Source organism: Monomorium pharaonis, chromosome 2 (assembly GCF_013373865.1).
Source record: "Monomorium pharaonis isolate MP-MQ-018 chromosome 2, ASM1337386v2, whole genome shotgun sequence".
Classification (NCBI taxonomy): domain Eukaryota; kingdom Metazoa; phylum Arthropoda; class Insecta; order Hymenoptera; family Formicidae; genus Monomorium; species Monomorium pharaonis.
The window spans coordinates 23,888,984-23,911,005 of NC_050468.1; the positions used below are offsets into that span (position 1 = coordinate 23,888,984).

At 27.5% G+C, this 22,022-nt stretch overlaps 4 protein-coding genes across 8 annotated transcripts; 3 read left to right on the plus strand and 1 right to left on the minus strand.

Moving 5' to 3' along the window:
• The first annotated feature begins 782 nt into the window (after positions 1–782).
• Positions 783–8,050, plus strand: LOC105831611 (TATA box-binding protein-like 1). Its single transcript, XM_012671846.3, has 5 exons — positions 783–986; positions 2,094–2,453; positions 4,028–4,278; positions 4,471–4,565; positions 5,005–8,050. Exons 2-5 carry the CDS (start codon positions 2,106–2,108, stop codon positions 5,238–5,240), a joined length of 930 nt encoding a protein of 309 aa, XP_012527300.1. The 5' UTR covers positions 783–986; positions 2,094–2,105; the 3' UTR covers positions 5,241–8,050.
• A 555-nt stretch (positions 8,051–8,605) lies between these two features.
• Positions 8,606–13,922, minus strand: LOC105831612 (centromere protein I). The gene is made up of 15 exons (XM_012671847.3): positions 13,728–13,922; positions 13,335–13,466; positions 12,985–13,134; positions 12,714–12,802; positions 12,302–12,432; positions 12,049–12,229; positions 11,545–11,648; positions 11,294–11,448; positions 10,998–11,198; positions 10,814–10,920; positions 10,418–10,606; positions 10,206–10,330; positions 9,998–10,115; positions 9,745–9,915; positions 8,606–9,474 (listed from the first exon to the last, which is right to left on the minus strand). Exons 1-15 carry the CDS (start codon positions 13,777–13,779, stop codon positions 9,394–9,396), a joined length of 1,986 nt encoding a protein of 661 aa, XP_012527301.1. The 5' UTR covers positions 13,780–13,922; the 3' UTR covers positions 8,606–9,393.
• Positions 13,923–14,459: 537 nt separating this feature from the next.
• LOC105831607 (AH receptor-interacting protein) lies at positions 14,460–17,296 on the plus strand. Of its 5 annotated transcripts, none has more exons than XM_012671842.3 (8): positions 14,465–14,613; positions 14,745–14,817; positions 14,921–15,010; positions 15,098–15,277; positions 15,354–15,519; positions 16,180–16,366; positions 16,500–16,642; positions 16,733–17,296. In XM_012671842.3, exons 3-8 carry the CDS (start codon positions 14,936–14,938, stop codon positions 16,933–16,935), a joined length of 954 nt encoding a protein of 317 aa, XP_012527296.1. In that variant the 5' UTR covers positions 14,465–14,613; positions 14,745–14,817; positions 14,921–14,935; the 3' UTR covers positions 16,936–17,296. The 5 variants fall into 5 exon arrangements, with proteins under 5 accessions (XP_012527295.1, XP_012527296.1, XP_012527294.1 ...); XM_012671840.3 differs by having other exon boundaries at positions 14,745–14,813; XM_012671839.3 differs by having other exon boundaries at positions 14,745–14,808.
• A 206-nt stretch (positions 17,297–17,502) lies between these two features.
• Positions 17,503–21,583, plus strand: LOC105831608 (protein pelota). The gene is made up of 10 exons (XM_012671843.3): positions 17,503–17,670; positions 17,961–18,017; positions 18,102–18,194; positions 18,556–18,706; positions 19,334–19,447; positions 19,514–19,654; positions 19,745–19,967; positions 20,055–20,247; positions 20,345–20,451; positions 21,301–21,583. The coding sequence occupies exons 2-10, from the start codon at positions 17,977–17,979 to the stop codon at positions 21,396–21,398; spliced, it is 1,161 nt and encodes a 386-aa protein (XP_012527297.1). The 5' UTR covers positions 17,503–17,670; positions 17,961–17,976; the 3' UTR covers positions 21,399–21,583.
• The last annotated feature ends 439 nt before the right edge of the window (positions 21,584–22,022 follow it).

Sequence of the window (22,022 nt, forward strand, 5' to 3'; positions counted from 1 at the left end):
ATTGGTTGATTCTTGTTGCTACGCGTCATTGTGCATTAGGGCCTAAACACAATGCCAGGCAACAGGCAATAGGAATAGGAAATAAAGAAAGAGAGAAAGAGAAAAGAAAATCCTTTCTCTCTTTCTCTTTTTCATTATTTCTGTTCCTATTGCCTGTTGCCTGGCATTGTGTTTAGGCCCTTATTCCTATTTCCCGTTTTTATTGTCTGTTGTCTGGCATTGTGTGATGGCTCTTAGGCCGGTATTCATAGTCAAATCTTATTTCAAGATCGTCTCAAGCAATGTCTTAAGATGCTAATACGGCTCTGTGATTGGTTGATGACATCTTAAGACAGTACTTAAGATGATCTTAAATATAAGATCCGACTATGAATACCGGCCTTAGGCCGGTTCTAGAGGCTGTGTTTTAAAATTGCTGTCAGTACTGAAAATTTATAGTTTCTGTTACGTACACTATAGATTTTCAGTATTGACAGCAATTTTGAAACACAGCCTACAATACACGTCGCAAGTCACAGTCGAATGTCTCGGATCGCAGCCGATGGTCCAATGAGGGAATTTCATTTTCGAACAAGAAATTCTTTCATTGGACCATCGGCTGCGTTCCAATATCAATGAGCTCTCAGTGATTATTATGATTAGCTCTTACTTCTAGATCCTACGAAGAAATAAAAGCAAGAACCAATCATATTGAAGAATCACCGAGCGCTCACGGATCAGTTTTGTCCTGCGCCCATTGAACACACTTGCATTGCATCGTCGTTCGCGATTTCGTTCACGGGTTGCTCATCTCTGTATCGCGAATGGTCCCGCGGCCATCAGTTGGCCGCTTGGATCGCCAGTAGTCGCCTGTCTTGCGAATATGGCTGAGAACAATGGCAATGGTTGTTATTGAGCTGATTTTACGTTTTGCTGGTACTTGTCAACAAAGACGTTACCCTTGATCTGCGTGTGACGAATTACGGCCGCCCGGCATAGCGTAACCTGTAAGTTTCCCCGCACGAACCACTCTTTTTCGCGCGAGTATTTGACAAGTATATCGCGCGAGTATCCCGTTCGTTCGGAACATTCTCGGAGGGTGACTGCGAGGTGGTCGTGTCTCTCATCCCCGGCACCGGGGTCCTCGTCAATTCCCGCTGTTTTTCAATGCGACGCTCGTCGCGTCGGCGCCTCGATGTCGAGTTGTAACCTCGTGTCCTCCCGTCTCCCGATACGCGAGCGGCCCTTCTTCCCCCCACGTGCGGATGCAGCAGCATCGTGCGAGCATCGTGTGTGTCCCAGCTTCCGCTCGGTCCTCTCCATCGCGATTCCTGTCACTCGTAGGGTCGGTCGGATTGTGCGTCTGTCTCGGTGACCTGTCAAGTGCAATGCAAGATACCGAACGCTGTATTGTCGATTGTAAAATGATGATTCTTCCGATTTAAACCGACCGTTCACACCACGTTCCGTTACTTGGTAGTCGAGTTTCTCCGCACGAAGAAATCGTGAATGAAGTCGTTACTCCTGTAACGATTAAATTTAAACAATCGGGTTTAACTCAAAATGCAATTTATTTCATTTTGCACAAGTCTCAGTAGTTTACTTGCGATATATCTATGATTAGGACTGCAAAATATAACGTTTTTTTAATGTGGTAAGAAATTATAACATTTTATGTTGATTGCAAAACATTTTGTATTTTTAATATTTTTTCTAAAAATTAACATGTATTAGTGTCGTATACCAAATAGTAGTAATTTATTACATTTTATATCATTGCTATTTAATTATATGTAACTTTTAAAGTCTCAGCCTGCCTATTATAGTTAGGACTGACCTTGATGACTTAGCTTTTAGCTTGACATACAGATTACTTATATATATGAATCAGGTATAAAAAATATCACTTGCAACCAAAAAGTGATGAAACTTTAAAAGTTAATTGTATAATTTGTAATAGTTTTTTAACAAAAGTTTTTTTAATAATTGAGACATTACATTAAAATTATAATTTATATTTTAAAATCTGACAAAATTTAAACTACTTCAGTATAAAAAATCTATATTGAAATGTTCTAAAAATTAGTCAAAAAATTATTTTATGTGTGTTGCAGGTATACAATAGTATGGCAACTGCTATTCAAGAAAATGGCATGAAACCATTAACGAATAAAGCATTAAATCATGTAAACGATGTTAATAATTTGGACAATGCAAACTCCTGCACAGGAGAAAAAGATAATGGATTATTTGATGGTCAACTTGAACCTTATGTGACTCATAGCAAAGAACCTAGTGATGAAGCTCAAGCACTGGTTAAGGCTGAACAATCACATGAAGAGCTTCACGAAGAGCCTCCTGAGCTTGATATTGTTATTAACAATGTAGTTTGCAGTTTTAGTGTAAGGTGTCACTTAAACCTGCGAGAAATAGCGCTCAATGGATCTAATGTGGAATACAGAAGAGAAAATGGGGTATGTGTTTTGATAAGTTTTATATAATTTTACTCTCAGAAGGAACTTAGGCCAGTATTCATAGTCAAATCTTATATTTAAAATCATCTTAAGTACTGTCTTGAGATGTCATCAACCAATCACAGAGCTGTATTAGCATCTTAAGACATTACTTGAGACAATCTTAAAATAAGATTTGACCATAAATACCGGCCTTATTTTTCCATTGCACCGTAAAGTTTCCAAGATGAAGACATTAACTTTACATAGATCTTAGTTTTCTCATTTTTGTTAGATTTGTAATTTTTATTGGAATTGATTGTAAGTATCTTGCTCAATTTCCACTATAGAGAACTATACTGGTTTTAAAATTTATCTTGCTTGAAAGCTATTTTTAAAGGGTCAAGACAATGTTATATATATGTATATCTATGTATATATTATTGGTTTATTGTTACCAAGACAGATCACAATTACTCCCTCACAATCGTTTATTAAAAAGAATATTTAACTGTACTATTTTTTATAAATACATTTGTATATATTGATGTATGGAACATGGCGGACAGATTCAAATTTAAGACCCGCTGATTTGCTTTAATCATCGTGGGATTAAATTTGGAGTACTTTATTTCTATCACAATAAAATTTTTTAAGAAATTTGTGTATATATATATATATATATATATGTAAAATAAAATAATTTTGAGAATATTTTCTGGAGAAGTAATTGCTGTAGCAATAAGTTATTCAATCATTATATAATTAAGCTAATATTTAGAAAGAAAAAAATTGAATTTTAAAAAACATTTAAAAGTTATTGGATTCTACATGGGATATCTAATTTGTAAAATTTAATTGCATTATATGTCATACGTTTTACTACACTGAAAAAATTTATCCCTAATTAAAGAGATAATATTGCAATACTCTTCTTGGAAATTTATAATTATGATTAATGGTTGCTGGCACTTCTTAGAATCTTACAACTGTTTCTTGAAACATTTTTTTGTAAACTCAGCACTTTTACACATATTAGATTACGACTTCTCTTCTCGATCCTTAGCTTTTTGTTAGTATGAAGTGTGATGAACCTTCTTAATGTACTTCTGCGACGTGCGGTGTTTACAGTTTAGACAGATATAATGTTACACATAGACTACACAGAGATTACAACATTGGTAATAAAATACTCTTGAGATTTGCTGATTATCATATATGTTTAGGGCACTACTTATGCATTTTTTCTATCATAGAAAAATTTCCGTAAAAAAATTATATATATTTTTTAAAACAATTTCTTAAAGTTTAAAATATAGTTTAATCATGGACTATGATTAGAAAATTTACAAAAGTGAATTTTTAATTTATTGTTGTCTACTTCAAATTTTACTAAATAAGAATTTTTGATTGTACATAAAGTATTGTGATTGTTATAATTTTTGAGTATGCAATTTGTTATTTAATATTTTGTTTACAAATATACAATATTTACAGAATAAAAGCATAAAAAAATATATTTAAAACACACATAATTAAAACATACATATATACATACATATGTACATATATAAACTTGTTTGTGATATTTTCAGATGATAACGATGAAATTAAGGAGACCATATACTACAGCATCCATCTGGTCATCTGGTAAAATAACTTGTACTGGCGCAACTAGTGAGGTTCAAGCAAAAGTCGCAGCACGCAGATTTGCTCGTTCACTTCAAAAACTTGGATTTAAAGTGAGATTTCACAATTATAGGGTAGTCAATGTATTAGGCACTTGTTGTATGCCATTTGCTATCAAGATAACATCATTTTCGATACATCATAAAGAAAATGCCGAGTAAGTACAAAAGAACCATAACTATAATTAAATGTTGTTTTAGTTTATCAAAATATTGTTTAAGTTACTAATATTTAAAATATTTTTCTCATTCAAAATAAATAAAATTAAAGCATTTAAAAATTATATATACTGGATAGTTATATATATGCATGCATGTTTATTATATTAATATTTTTATGTAATATACAGTTATGAACCAGAATTACATCCTGGTGTTACATATAAACTAAAAGAGCCAAAAGCTACTTTGAAGATATTTTCTACAGGAAGTGTTACTGTAACAGGTTGGTATTAATGTATTATCTTTTGTTACCATAGAGATTTGTAAAATTATATCGGAAATGTATAAGAGACTATATCAATTTTTTACATTGAGATCAATACTTTTGCACTAATAAATTAGTATTTTCATATTTGCTTCTGATTTGCCGTTGCAATATCATTGGGTTAAGTCTTAATGAAATGAAAACTTTGAATATATTATGAAAATTTAAATATAAAAATGTTATGCTTAAAATAATATCAATAAAATGATCAATAAATGTCAACTTATATTTTTGTTTTTGTTTGATAAATTTAGATTACATTTTGAAAATCATTGTGTGTAATGAAAATCTGTAGTTACATATACTATAGATTTTCAGTACTAACAGTTTCGGAACGCTGTCTTATTCATATAGCCTTATTCACATGATTATATAATGGTTATGTGTTATGTTACAGCACCTAACGTTGCTGCAGTCCAAGCAGCAATTGAACATATTTATCCACTAGTCTACGAGTTCCGTAAAGAGCGAACGTCAGAGGACGAGTTTGCATTGAAAAAACGCAAGTCAGGTTTGAAAAAAAAACGGGATGAGTTCCTAGAAGATGAACTAGAAGATTTCTCGTATGAAAGTATGATCTCTGATGCAGAAGATGCACTTGACGAAGTAGAAAGTGACGGCAGTTTGGACTGATCTGTTTTATTTTATCACTCTACTGTTAAATGTGAAACTGTTGTCTATATCTCGTTCTTTCGATATGATAGATATGATGCGCTACATGTACAAAAGTTTTATTGCTAAAAGTGAAGTGAAGCGTAAATTCGTTTCAGTATAGTGCATGGACAAATGTGTGAGTGTTAGGAATAAAAATAAAGGTACATATATGCACTTATGTGTACAGATATACACAGAGGCATAATTATCAAGTACACATCAAATGAACTGATCATCATCTTAATGATATCCTAAATAGTTACTTTTGTTAGCAATATGATATAATAAATACAAATATAGATATATATATATGTAATGTATGATACGCTACGTGTGTATTACACAATGTAAATATGAGAATACGTATATTTATATTTGTATTTATTACTTACAAACTTCGCGCGTACAGATGTACACACATTTACACGGACATATATACGCATATACATATGTATGTATGTGCGTATAAATATGTGTAGAACAGTTATAAGATTAATTTTTTGGAGTTTATTTATCTTTAGATACGAAAACTCGTATACATGCTTCTTTGGACAAATGATTAGTACAGGTTTAAAAAGAATTGCACATTGTTCGTACATGTGTATACGTATATGCTTATGTTTATGCGTGAGTTATGGCCTGTACATTTACGTTTCCATTAATTTTATTATTTTCATGATTATTTACAACTAAGTTTTGCTTAATTAACATATTGTGCCAAAGATAGATATTCAAAATTTAAGGCAACGTGATTAAGATGAAACACGCGACTTTATCCATGTAATGATCAGCTTCCAGAGTGTTGGAATATGCCCAAAAATTTTAATTTTCTAATCACAATATTTTATACAATTTATTCTACTATTCAGAAAAATTTATTTTTCAATTTGAATTATGTTTTCTGCAAAATGCATATCAATTAATATATTATAATTCTGTACTGCCAACAGCTCGTTCTCGCTCAAATTTTTTTACTCAATTATTTTTGTATTTCTATAACTTATTATTACATTCCTATATTTAATATCTCTCAGACTCTATATCTTTTAGAGTTTCTTTTAAGTGTACAAATATTATTTTATACGTTTATATTCTCAAATTTGTGATATTGGTGGGAATTGTGTGAATATCATAGCTACACTTTTAATTTTGAATATCATAGATATACTTTATGAAAATACGCCTACATTTATTAAAATACTTTAAACTAGAATAGTAAATTTGAAAAAATATATATATTGATAGATAAGAATGCGATGAATAAGACTAAATTAAATCAAATATTTACATTCATTTTTATATAATCAACCAAAAACTTATAAATAAAATCATTTTGTTTCAATGTTTTTTAATGTATTATAATAAATGTTGATGTATTTTTCTATTTTTAGAACATTACTAAATTGTATCAAAAGTTTACACGAGCAGACAAGATTATTTGCATTGTTTGGGCGAATACGGGCTGTTTTTTTGTGGATATAAACATTAAATGTTAAATTTGGTTTTAAAATATTTATTTTACAAATTAATTAAAAAGATTTAGTCTGGTTTGCAGTATTCATGAATTCAGATTTATGTATTGCGAAAGTGTTTTTTTTATTTACGTAAATGTAATTGTAAGAAGATGAAGCTGGAAACGTGACACTAATTTAGAACTATAATAAAACGATCCTTTATAAAAATTTATAGAAGTTTATTGCGTCGGTGTTTTGTGAAAAGTACTTCTTAAAATCGCAAGTTTAAACGTACGAAACGAATGCATTGTGTTCAACGAGATATTTATTTTCGACTTATATATACATATAACCGACTGGAATTGCATATTCTAGAATCTGCAACAAAGACATAAATAATGCGATAGGGCCCGTTATAGCGTTAATAATTGTTTTTTTTTTAATTAGTCATTCATATACACATTAATACATATACATTATAAGTATTTATTTATCACTTACAGTATCCTTATGATATTAAGCGCATTTGAATCATGTCATTTTCATAAATATTAATTTTCTGAAAAATCTAAGGTATCACGTAAACAGCCTATTACGATGTTTAATTTTGTCCATTCATAAAATATTTTCACGAAAAGAGATATTTTTACACACAACTTTGCAAATCTAATTAATTATATTTTTAGAACTCTGTTTTTATTGTAAAAAATGTATATCGGATATTGTGCAAAACATTACACTGAGGGTATAATATAAAGTGCGTTGTCTTATATAATACATACACAAAATTTAATCTTTTGTTTGCGATTAGTTGAAGAAAAGCAATATATTGGTACATTAATGTGAAAATATATAGGAAAATTATTAAAGATTTACGCAATTTGTTAATAGGAAAAATTAATAGAAAAATTAATATGTGAATATCATATAAATATCTTATTACTCATTATAAGTACAAGAGAATACAATAAGATATGGCCGATGTTTCATTAAATGATTTATCTGTTCGTGCCATATGACATTCGTTAAAATTAGTTAAAGCAAAGTTTCATAATTTTCATAATGTATATACATATATATATATATTGTTTTTACACTGAACAAATTTTTTACGATTTAAGCTAAAGTCACTGCCCTTAGTGTATTCAATCAGAAAAATGTAAGACGATCCACTAATGAGTATGTGACACAAACTAGCACATTTTGTTTACATTATTGGAAATAAATGCTATTCTTTGCGTTATTAATCATAAGAGTTAAAGTTTAAGCGAATAAAGAAGTTGAACGATAAGACATTGTCGAAGTGTAATGACAAAAATAAATTCCATCATATATTTAATTTCCATGATTACTGTAGAAACATTTCCTTTCGTTGCATTTAATTTTTATATTAATATTAGATCTAATAAAATACAGCATATCGGTGTGGCCTTATCTATATATAACATTAGAAACTTAAAAAAGTAGTGAAATATTCCGAATCTCAGTTTTCAAAAATCAAAAATTTCGTAATATTTATAAAAAATGTCTTTTCTTATTTAATTATATTTTTCGTTTTTTATATATAATCATAATATTTTGATACTTTACAATTACACGATATACAATACTACTTTATTTATTCGTTTTTTTTTTACATAATTTACTTATATGTACATTATCATACATGATCTTTTTACATTACATATACCTAGTCTTATGACGTAATGCATTGCTTGGCTGCTAAACGTCGTTGAGTCTCGAAAGCAATAAAAAATGTGATAATCTATTTTCATCAATAATTTGGACCCTAATCTTTCAATATATTACTATGTTCAAAAAGAATGAATACGATCACAATTAAGTCATATATAATGAAAAAAGTATATTATACACGCATTTTATCTATCATTTCTTTTATTAAACTTTTGTGAAATAAGTGATACATTAATAAGGAAAATTTGTTTTCAACATTGTAAATAAAAATACGTATATTATCAAACAAAAAATAGTAATTAATTTAAATGTATTATGACTATTAAATAATATAATATTATGCTAACAATATTAAGCATTCGTAAATAATTTTAAAATATTATTTAATTAATATGATTAATCAAATATTATGTACAAGATTAATTAAAAGATATTTCCTAAATAGTTTCTACTAAAATATTAATATTCGCGATTTAGATTCGACTAATACACATTATTATCTCTTACAGCAATATACATTAATAGAAATAACTATGATATCTTAACACGTATTAATAGTATATTGACAGTTTAATAACAAATTTGGTCGATGCTATACAACGAATAATCCCTATATATAGATTTCTATCTTTATAGAGAAGATTTTAGTCTTTTTTCAACATGACTTCTTTTTTATCGCTTTCTTCTTGAATGTATCATTATTATTAATCCATTTATTTTAAACTTTTATTCCATTTAAATATCTAGCATAACTATAGATATGTATAACTAGCAAAATAAATTGTATTAAAAATTAATTTTATTTAAAATACTTCCAAAAATTTCATTTGTAAAAAGTAAAAAGGTATATTACTTATTAAGAAATATATACAATCTTAATAATTTATTTTTTAATCTTTATATATTTATTTATTTATTTTGCTACTTAATTTACTATAGACGTTATTATAGGTGTACATTATAGAGAATGTTTTCTTTCTTTTTTAGTTTTCAGATACTTCATGAAATGCAGCAAGAAATTCACTTACTGCAGGGTAATAATAAAGAGCCATAGTCTTAGCATCCTAGAAAATAAATACAATTGACATAATAATTTATATATAAAAAAGTTTAATCAAAATATTAATTTTAAAAATTAAATAATATGTATATGTAGCTTTCTGAATAAAGCAAATTTCCTTTTTTCTTCTTAAATTATTTTAATAAATTAAAAAATTATAATTTAGCTTCCTTTAATATATTAAATTACATTAATTTACAACAAATTCTAAGTTGTTTTAAATTTAAATTTAAAATAACTATTTAACAGTTAGATTTTTAAATTTGACACTTACCTCTTTTGTATTTATCTTTAGACCTGATTTATTTATTGTGTATCTGTAGGATAATATGGCATAATGATTGCTAATGTTCAATAAAGTATCTAAATCACAATCTCCTAAATCATCGATCACTTTTTTTGAAAAATTTTTCAGAAGGATACCATTCTTTCTGTCACTAAAAGGCTATTAAAACATTTTTTTGAACAATGCTTATTTATACGTAATATCTACAAGAGTGTTTAGTTTTTTTATTTTTTGTACGTACCTCATCATACCATAATGCTTTATGAATATCATTTGCGTAAATGGATATAATGCGAACTTTTTCTTCATATATGTCTGATGGCATAATCTGATATAAATGTGAACTCATTTCACGATATCTGTAATTTAAATATCAGTACAGTATGAAAAAATTACCTAAATGAAAAAAACCTGAAAAATATCGACAAAATATTAAATAAAATTAATACCTTAGTAACAATCTACAAACTCGTGACAAAATAGCACAACTCTTTGTGATAAATGCTCCATAGATGACTGCCGGAGGCGGCAATGTCCAAGATAAAACATTACTACGACTTTCTAATATACAGATCTTTGAAAAGTAAACCAAATAAATAATTAAAAATTAACCAATTAAATATTGCAACTGTATTATTTATAATTTGATTTTCGTATATACCTCTTCATAAAATGCCAAAATTTCTGATAACAATATAATATTATAATTATGTATGTTCAATCCAGCAACAATGAGATTCTCTAATATCGTTGTAATCACAGGCATAATTTCTGCTAAATCTTCTAATGGACCTTGTCGTAAAAAAGATGATGCGTATTGACCTTGTTCTTCAAGTCCTTGTCTTACAAACTATAATGAATTGTCATATCAATGTAACGATTATATATGTAAAAAAATAAACTTATGAATGTATTCTGCAAAATCAGTTTTGCATATTCTTGTCATAATTAATATCCACATATAATTTCTACTTTATACTTTCATACATGTTTGTCTAGTGTAAGATCTACAGAAGAAGAAAAAATGCTGACTGAGAAAATAATATCTAATCCTTACCAAGTTTGTAATTAATTTCTGCAGAGATCTAATTATTTCACATTTTATATCTAAACTTGATTCATAAAATATGTTCTGCACATGTATCAGAATGTTTTCCCGTAATTCTGAAAATATAAACTACAATACTTTAACATTGTAATAAAATAATTATAAAAGTCAACTAGAACACATTCATAGCTACCAGTTACTGATATAGAAGTCATCCATTGCAACAAATCAAATAACTTTAGCAGATGTTCTCCTGAATTATAATATAAATATTCATCAAAGAACAGTTTAACTATAAGTATTCCTTCCTGCATATATCGAGAAAATTCGACTGTCATAGTTAAAAATTTATTCATTTCCTCTTCAGAAAACTTTCCATTTTCCAGAATAAACGCTAAAAAATTAACTGACTTTGTAGTATATAAATATTATAATAAATCTTTAATTAAATAACATAATAGCAGTAAAACAATCAAAATACACACATACCTCTTGTAAGTATATTGTAAAGATTATATGAAAATCTACTTTGGTATTGAAAGTCTGCATATGTAAGAAGATGATAACCAGCCATATTTGCCAAAAGTGAAACAGCATTACAAGGTAATTCAATATTCTGATGATATTTCCCTAGCTCTTCTATACTGATACATAAATGATATATATATATATATACATATATCAATCAACATATATATGTTGTAATATTATTTTAGATATATTTTAGGTATATTACTCACCTGCTTATATCAAAAATCGACTTTGCATATTTATCTTTAAAAATACTTGAACCAATATGAAAATAACCAACAGATGGTAGGACTTTTTTCCTCTTCTTTGTGGGCTATATATATATATATATTAAACAATTTTTATAATCTTTTCTAAACTCATATCATTATAGAATGTTTGTCATTAAATAAGTGGGAAAAAATTTCAAGTTTAAAAATTTTAGTTAATAAAATAAGACAAAAATCAAGAATAATAAAATTGCGATCAAGGCTTTGTTTTTTAATTACATATATTTCAATATTTGTGTAAAAAATATTCAAACACAAATATTTAAACATTATAATTAAACAATAAAGTTTCCATGGAAATTTTTGTTATTCTTGATTTTTTTCATCTTATTTTATCATCGAAATCATTCCTTAAATTTTTTCCTATTTGTTGCTAAATATCCTGTATTATAATATAGATTATATAGAATATATAGATTATAATATTTTTATATTTTCTTATACCTGCATTACGTTCCAATTAAAATGAGCTTGATTATTTTGATGAGATTGTTGAATTTCCGCGCGATTTCTGGCATCTTCTAATGCTAATCGTATGAACTCAGGTATAGGTTTCCATATACTTTCTATATTTACTGACTGTATTTTTTCAGGCACCAATTCTGGTTTATACGACTTGAATAATCTATAAACACATTCAATAATTATTCTTAATTACTATTTTTTTAATTAATTAAGCAAATACAATTATACTTACGAAAGTAATGCAATAATATGTGTCGGTGGTTTAGAATAATTTTTCTGAAGTGTTAATAATCTCGTTACGTCTCTACGAGAAACATCTTCCGGTCTCGTCAGCACATAGATAAGACGTGCTATATGACGTTCCTAAAATTTGTATTTTTACATAAAATACAAATTTCATACTTATTTAAAGCTTAATTTGGACATATATTTCAATCATCACATTTTAATGAATAGTAAAAAGATTAAAATATCATAAAACAAATTTCTCTCTGCAATACTCTTTCCAAAATAATTATAAATGTTTAAAACCTATTAATAAGTAAATAAAACTAAATTTAATTTGTTCTTTAAATACTTATTAAATATAAAATTATATGTAATACATGTAAAAGATTAATATATAAAAAGTCTGTATATATTACCAATTTCTGTTTCTTGAGCATAACATAGAAAAAGACGTCATAATACGAGTTGATTACTTTTCTGTCTACTAATTCACAATCCCATACACCTAAACATTAATAATATTATCAATATGCTGGTATATATATATATATGCATTTACAAATTCCAATAAATTATATATATATATATATATACATATAAATTATGTATAATTATATATATATATATATATATATATATATAGTTTTACAATAAATGCAAGCAATCTTAGAATAAAACTTAAATTACCTATGATCCATTGTATGACAATTACACAAACTGTAAATGGCAAATGATTTAACGAAGAGAGACACCAGGTGATTATACGCTTCACTATTTCTTCAAATAGTTTGTACCTTGGAATTAGACATTTTATCAGCAATACCCGTTTGGTAGCACCTAATATATAAATTTGAAGTTGAGCTAATTTATAAATAAATAAATATATATATATATATATATATATGTGTGTGTGTTTGTATATGTGTGTATGTGTATGTGTATGTATGTATATATGTATGTATGTATGTATGTAAAGATAGTCTTTTAAATACTTGAAATACTGTGAAGGTAATACTTATTATTAACAAGATACCAACCCAGGTCTATACTTCCATCTATAATAACATCTACAATCTGACTTAAAATATCATCATCTAGCCCGTTTGTAGTTGCTTCTTCTTGTAATGTAATAATACATGTGGTAAATTCGGAAAGTGTCATAGTTTTTGCTAAGAAAAAGAAACAACATTGAATTAGTGTTCATGATGTAAATGTACACATAAATGTAAATGTAAATATAGCAATCATTGGTTATATTTTGACTTTGTGTATGACACATGTATAATATTATATAAAAATGTTTACATTCAAAATAATTACATAAAAAATACATATATGTATTATAATATATATCAAAACATGTTCCGTTTGAAAGAAGTAAAAGGGAGTATGGGATACAAGCAGTGTCTATCATGGATGTTGTAACTTACATTTGATGGTCCTTATACACTTCAAGTATGTTTCTCTCGTCTCTCTTTCCATGCTGCTAAATGCGTCAATGAAAATCACGCACGCAAATTATATCAAATTATTTGAAATATAAGCTAGGACCTAAAAAAAACCATATACAATCTTATCCAACCTCACCGCAAAATTCAAATAGAGACGCGTGCGCAAACGCATCATTTTTCAGCTCCAACCAAACCATAGACTTTTACTATAGACTGTTAACTTTAATAAAAATGCGATCCGTTTGACGCCACGCGAAGCTTTGAACGCGAAAGGATTTGAAGCGATTGACCAATCGAAACAATGGAACTTTACGAATTGACTAATCAAAGAATGCTTCGAAGCATTTGTAGTTGGCAACTCGACCGCATCCTTGGGCCTGTCGCGTTACTTGCACTTTTTGCACTCAACATCTTCGCTTTCTTTTTTTCTACTGCTCGAGTATATATTTATCTCGCGTTTAAAGTAAGTTGTGCACACAACATGACAAAAAATGGTCTGTTCTTTCTAGCTGCACTGTTGCACTGGTGCAATAAGTTAAAGTAAGACAAGTATATTTTTTCTCATTCTAACTTATTGCACCAGTGCAACAGTGCAGTTAGAAAGAACAGACCACTTATTGCACCGGTGCAACAGTGCAGCTAGAAGGAACAGACCACAAGATAAATATATAGTCTGTTCTTTTTCGTTGCACTGCTGCACTGGTGCAACAAGTTAGAATGAGAAAAAATATATTTGTCTCACTTTAACTTATTGCACCAGTGTATCAGTGCAGCTAAAAAGAACAGGCCAATATACTGGAAAAAGAGAGAGCGAAGATGTCGAGTGCGAAAAGTGCGAGTAACGCGACAAGCCCACTACTTGATAGTACATAATAATAATAATAATAATAATAATAATAATAATAATAATAATAATAATGTTGCAAATTATCTTTAAAAAATATTATTCATATACATAAATAATATTAAAGTTTTTTTGTATTGTTCTTTCCACAGATTATTTCGGTTATGTAGCTATTTACTATAAAACTATACTGTTTCTGTACTTTAAATTGTTATGGTAACGTATGTACGATATAGCGAAAATATTTGTAATATTTTATTGCTTAATCATATATTAAAGTGCTTGTCAAAAGTATAGTAATAATTTTTAAATATTATCTTATGTGTAGATATAGGCTATCACAATGAATGACGATTATATAGTCAAGATTGTTCTTCATGCCGGATCAAAAGTTATTAATTTTGTACCAGGAACAAAGGTACATATGTTGTTTTCTTTAGTTAAACAAGATTTTTGTTTGTAACTTTTCTGAAGAGTAATATTTTGAATATTGGTTTTATTCTAGGTTATATTTCATTTTAAAACTACAAAATGTGATTTTGACAAAACAGTGATTGATGACAGTAGGGTAATGGGAAATCCAATGGAACTTGTATTAGGGAAAAAGTTCAAGTTGGAAGTATGGGAAGTGATTCTACAGAAAATGGCATTGAACGAAGTTGCCTGTTTTAAAGTGCATAAAAGTGTATGTTTATGATACTTGTTATAACCATGTATATCTGTGTTTAGAATATATTTTTATTATGAATCCTGTGTTTTAGCTAGTAACTACATACCCTTTTGTTTCTAAGACACTAAGAGAAGCTGACAAGCCACAGATGCAGAAGCGTAATCATTGCTGTGGTGTCACTCTCCAGAATGAAGGCATTGGTTACCCTGATCTGGATGAACTTATAAAATGTCCTCAAGATCTGGAATTTACAATAGGTATGAATATAAAATATTATACAGGTACTTTATTAGAACTTGGGAATGTGTTATATTTATTTTCAAAATAATGTAAAAAATTTTGAATAAAATTACAGATTGATGATCTATATTGCATTAAAAGTAATACAAAAAAATTGGCAGCAATTTTATACTTGATTGAAAAATAATTTTAATAAAAAATAGCAATTTGTTTTAATAGAAATGTACTAAAGAGTAATGATAAAAAATGTAAGTTTTTTATATAAGTACTTTAAGTATTTAATCTCTATATATTATTAATATAAAAGTTTTTTTATGATATAAAGATTAGTCCTATGAATACATAAATTTATTTATTTGCAGAACAATCAAGCTAAAGAATCTCAATAAAATGTTGATCTCAATAAATCATTTTAAGTACTTAAAATATTATACTTTAATACTTATATAAAAAATTTTTATTTTTATTATTTTCTAAATTTTAGTATATAATAAGAAAAATTCATAAATAAAATAAACAAAAATGTATTGTTTAATAAAAAAATGGAATACTATAAATACAATTTTCATATGAATATAATTTATTTAAATATAAATATTAATACATTTGTAAAGTGCATTTAGTATGTTACATCTAGAATGCTATAAATTAATAAAATTAATCTCTTATTCTTACAGAACTTATTAAAGTGGTACTACCAGATGAGTATGAAAAAGAGTCATGGCAAATGACGGAGAATGAGAAGCTTGAAAGCATTCCACACATGAAGGAAAAGGGAAATGTTTTGTTTAAAGAAAAAAAATATGACGATGCATCGGAAATATATGCAAAGGCCATTGGAATATTGGAGCAACTCATGCTGGCGTAAGTTTTATCTATAGAGAAATGTATTTTGAAACTTGATTGGGTCATTAAGATGTAAGTGAGACGAAGAATATACTTGCACACCATACATTACACATTATACGTTGTAAGTAAATTGATGCTTGATTTTCAGTGAAAAACCAAATGATGAAGAATGGTCAACCTTGAATCAGAAGAAGATACCATTACTTTTGAACTATGCACAATGTAAACTGTTAAATAAAGAATATTATTCGGTTATTGAACATTGTACAACAGTTCTGAAAACAGAACCAGGTATACAATGAATTTATGGGATTAATTACATAGTTGAATTGCAATAGAAACAACATCAGTAGAATACTATTAAGTCATTGTTTTTTACAGATAATGTAAAGGCGCTTTATCGAAGAGGTAAAGCATACATCGGTACATGGGATGAAAAAAATGCCATCAGAGATTTAAGGAGGGCTGCTGAAATCGATCCTTCTCTACATAATGCTGTCGAAAAGGAATTACAGGGATTTGCAGCAGCTGTCAAAGAGAAAGACAGCATACAAAAAGAAAAATTTTCAAAAATGTTTAAATAAGCCTGTAAAGTTAAATTATTTCGATATTATTAATGCGAAATTAAAATCCTTAAGTGCTTGCATGGAGTCAATGTAACCTGTACGGTATTTTAAATTGAAAGACTAGCTTGTTATTGGGTTCTACTATTAAATATCTATTTTTTATGAAGACAATATCAAGTCTAGTGTATAGGTTCATATATACATATGCGAGAAAAAATAATCTGTCGCACAATCGTATGTATGCCTGTAAATTTCTTATGTAAGTACTTAAAAGATGATATAAGAATGGCGTGTATTAATATGAATCATTGCTTATAAAAAAAGATACTATTGTTAATAATAAGCTAATATTGTTACAAATAAAGGACAAGAAAATATATTTATTATTATTATTCATATTCATGGTTTTTATGTGATATTTTGAAAAATATTGATAAAGTAATTAAGGAATCAATTTTATTACGCGCGTAAACAGAGAGAGTTATAAGCTACAATTATTTGAGATTATTATAATCATATACGGAGCACGACCATGAGCACAATATACAAACAAAAATAGCGCCATCTACAAGATAAATTTGAGGTTATCTACCAATTACATGTTTAGCAAATGAATCGTCGATCTGGTCGATCGACGAAAAGTGTGAAGTGTCATGTTTGACATATGGCATAATTTATTGTGCAACGGTTTGAATAAAGAAAAGATGAATTCTATAATGTTCCTAAAGATATAATCGTGCAATAAATGTAAAGGTAAATTTTTGATTCCACTGTGATTCATAGATGTTTTTAAGTAAAGTATTTTAATAATTTAACCTATATGAGTTTGGTTTTCTTCTACAATATAGTCACGTTATTTATGTTTAATTAATGTGCTTCAAAATACGCTAAATTTCATTTTATATATTATTATTTTTACATAATATAAGAATTTTATGTAGATGCATATTTATATTAAGTTTAATTTATAAAATCATAATTTCATCATATTATAAATGTCTTATGTATATACAAAATATACCTTATGTCCTTTTATATTTAAGATATATATTCTTCAAGATGAAGCTAGTATCCAGATATGTAGATAAGGATGGAGAAGGGTAAGTATATTTTATTGTTATATATAGTATACTGATTTATCACGTTAAAGCTAAACATAAGTACTAGAATTAATAAATTTTTAGGCGTGTATCTCTTATCCCTGAAAATACAGAGGATATGTGGCATGCCTATAATCTCATTAGCGAAGGAGACTTTGTCAGCTGTTCTACTATCAGGTATATTCAAATTTATATAGTAATGTTTTTTTATAATGATAACATTCGAACACACTTTATAGGACATTTATGTCCTATGTCTTTTTGTTGTTTGAAATATCTTGTTGATTGTAATTAGTTCTATACAATTTTTATATTTATGTACAGTTTTTTAAATATAGGACATAAATACTTTCCTAAAGATGTTAAAATATAAATAAGATATAATACTTAATAATATCTATATACTTGTAAAAATGATGAAACTTGAAGAGTGAATAACTTGTGTGTAATAAAAGCCGAGAAAATTAGTGTGCGTTAAAATGTTAACATTATATTAATTTTAATCAAAATTATTATCAATTTTTTATGTTTGATTTAGGAAAGTGCAAACGGAATCTGCAACTGGTAGCTCTAACAGCTATAGAGTCAGAACAACTTTAACTATATGTGTAGAAAATATTGATTTTGATACGCAAGCGTGTGTTCTACGACTTAAAGGTAGAAATGTAGAAGAAAATAAATATGTTAAGGTAAGTTAGTGATATTTAAATGATTTTTAATTGCAATTGTTTTCTACTGATGTATAAAAGAATTTAGATTTCACATTAAGTGTTTTGTACATTGTCATAGTACATATTTTAATTTATGACGTTTCAAATTAATTTTCTTCAATAGACTGTGTTAAAATACATGAAAAGTTTATTTATAATTGTTTTTGTTTTAATTAAATAAAAATTGTTACTAATTGCACTATTATTATAGTATTATACCTACGTTATGTTGATATTATATCAAAGAAATTTACTCGCATTATGAATTACTCAAAGTAGCTTTAAGTGTGGAATCTTACGCACGCACGCACGCACGCACGCACGCACGCACACACACACACACACACACACACACACACACACACACACACACACACACACACACACACACACACACACACACACACACACACACACATTAGTTATATATATATTATTAATTTTATATATATATATATATATATATATATATATATATATATATATATATATATATATATATATACATACATATATACTTAGCACTTTTTCTAATAATTATTATATTAAATACAAAATTAATAAAAAGTTTGATTTGCAATTATATTTGTTTTTTTCATTTTACAGACAGGAGCATATCACACTTTGGATGTTGAACAAAATCGAAAATTTAGTATCACTAAAACTAAATGGGACTCTATTTCTTTAGAAAGAGTCGACACTGCATGTGACCCTACACAGGTTTGAAATTGATTGATAATTTTTGAAAATAAAAATTAGCTATGACTCTCTTTTGCTTTGTTTTAGAATGCTGATGTAGCTGCTGCAATAATGCAAGAAGGCATAGCACAAATTTGTTTGATAACTTCCAATATGACAATAGTCCGTGCAAAAATTGATCAAGTTATACCACGGAAAAGGAAAGGAAACGTTTCACAACATGAAAAGGTGTGAAAAATATTATATTAGTAGTATATAATGTAACATGTTGTACAGTCCAGAACACAAACTAATTTTTTATTTGATACATATTTATAGGGCTTGGCGCGATTTTACGAAAGCATTATGCAAGCCATATTAAGACACATCAATTTCGATGTGGTGAAATGCATTATTCTTGCCAGTCCTGGTTTTGTAAAAGATCAATTTATGGACTATATGATACAACAAGCTGTTAAATCTGATAATAAAATTATTCTAGATAATAAAAGTAAATTTTTGCTAGTTCATGCTAGTTCAGGTTTTAAGCATTCATTGAAAGGTAGTATCTACAAATCTTAGCGAGCATAATGCTTGCAAAATACACAATTTATTTACTATAATTTTACTTAATCCATTATTACATCAGAGGTTCTAGCTGATCCTGCTGTAGTCTCTCGAATTTCCGATACCAAAGCAGCTGGTGAAGTGAGAGCTCTAGAGACATTTTATAATACTCTGCAGACAGATCCTGACAGAGCATTTTATGGCAAGAAGCACATTGAAAGAGCTAGCGCTGCTCAAGCAGTGGAAACTCTACTTATATCAGACAAATTATTCAGGTGATTTTAATCCTGCTATTTATTTTAATATTGATTTTGATCGATTCTAAGTTATACTATATTTCTTTTTTTTATTGTTTTCAATTATTGCGTTCAGGTGTCAAGACATAGCATTGAGAAAGGAGTATGTTGAACTGGTTGAAAACGTGAAAGATTCGGGCGGTGATGTCAAAATATTTTCAAGTCTGCATGTTTCGGGAGAACGTAAGTTTTATATAAATGATATTCATCTCAAACTCAGACAAAGTTAGGTAGTAAGTTAAGAAGTGAAAAATTAATAAAGTGAAAACGTATAACGTGTATAACGTGTAAAAATTATTTAAGTTAACTTTGTTAATTTTAAATAATTTAATTTTTTAATTTAACTAGTTATTTTTAAAATATATAAATTTTAACTTATTAACTTTTATCTTAAGTTAAAAATTGATTTGTGCAAAAGATTATAAAGGAGAAAATAAATTCCCATAAAAACAATATTTCTATTACTTCGTATAAATTTAACTTACAAAATAAAATACTATATATATTCGATGATCTATATTGTAATTGTTTTAGTAATCTAATTAAATAAATTATGACTTCAAATTTAATATAAATAACTTTCTAATTTAATATAAATAATGCTTTTCAAAATTAAGTTTTAACTTAATTTAACTTAAGTTTTAACTTAATTTAACCTTTAATTTAATCTGTAACTTTTAACTAAATTAGCTTGTTGTTATATATCTTTCAACTGAACTTTATAAGTCATTAACTTTAATTTAATTTAAAAAAATAAATAATAATTTATTCTATTTACTGAATATAAAATTCTTAATAGGTTACATGAAATATATCTATTGGATTGGCGAGAAAGTAATTTCAGTTTTCTTATATAGATAATCTTATGTTTGTGGCGACGTTCTTTTGTTACCGTTATGATGTTTTTCTTTTGTCATTCAACAATCATTCAATCGCAAACATAAGACTATCTATATGAGAAAACCAAAATTACTTTCTTGTCAATATTATGTTTATAGTGACCCATACATTAGAACGAAATTATTTTTTCAGAATTAGATCAATTAACTGGGATAGCAGCTATATTACGATTTCCTATGCCGGAGCTGGAAGACGAAAGCGAGAATGATAGCGATTCAGAAAAAGATTAGAATATCGATATGCTAACAATTTTGTATATATTTGTGCAACGCGCAATCAAAAATATCATATTGATAGTAAAGTAATCTTTGTATTTATTTTTCAAGCGTAAGAGTTTTGCATTTTATAGTTTAAATCATGATTCACTTTAAAGCAATGGTGTTATTTTATCAAAAATATGATTTTGTTAAATGTTTTGCTTACTTCGTTTTGATTCCATAGAATTATAATTCCTTTTATTTAACCATACTTACATATGCTGATGTATAAGATCTGGCCAATTTTTGTCAAAACAAAAAAAATTTTTTTAATTACAAATTTTCATAGATTTTATATTTTAACCTCGATATTAAGATTAAAGTATAACAGGCTTAATTAATACCGCGCGTCCGGGCCTAGATTATGTAATTTTTAAAAATTGGCCTATTCTTTTTAGCTGCAGTTCTGCACTGGTGCAATAAGTCAAAAAAGTATATTTTTCTCATTCTAATTTATTGCACTAATGCGGAAGTATAGCGAAAAAAGAACAGGCCTATTAATAAAATTTTATGAAAAGTGTAGTTTTACGTAAACACAACGATTCTATTAGTTACAATCATTGACGTAAAATTTCATTTTTCAAGTTTCCGAAAATT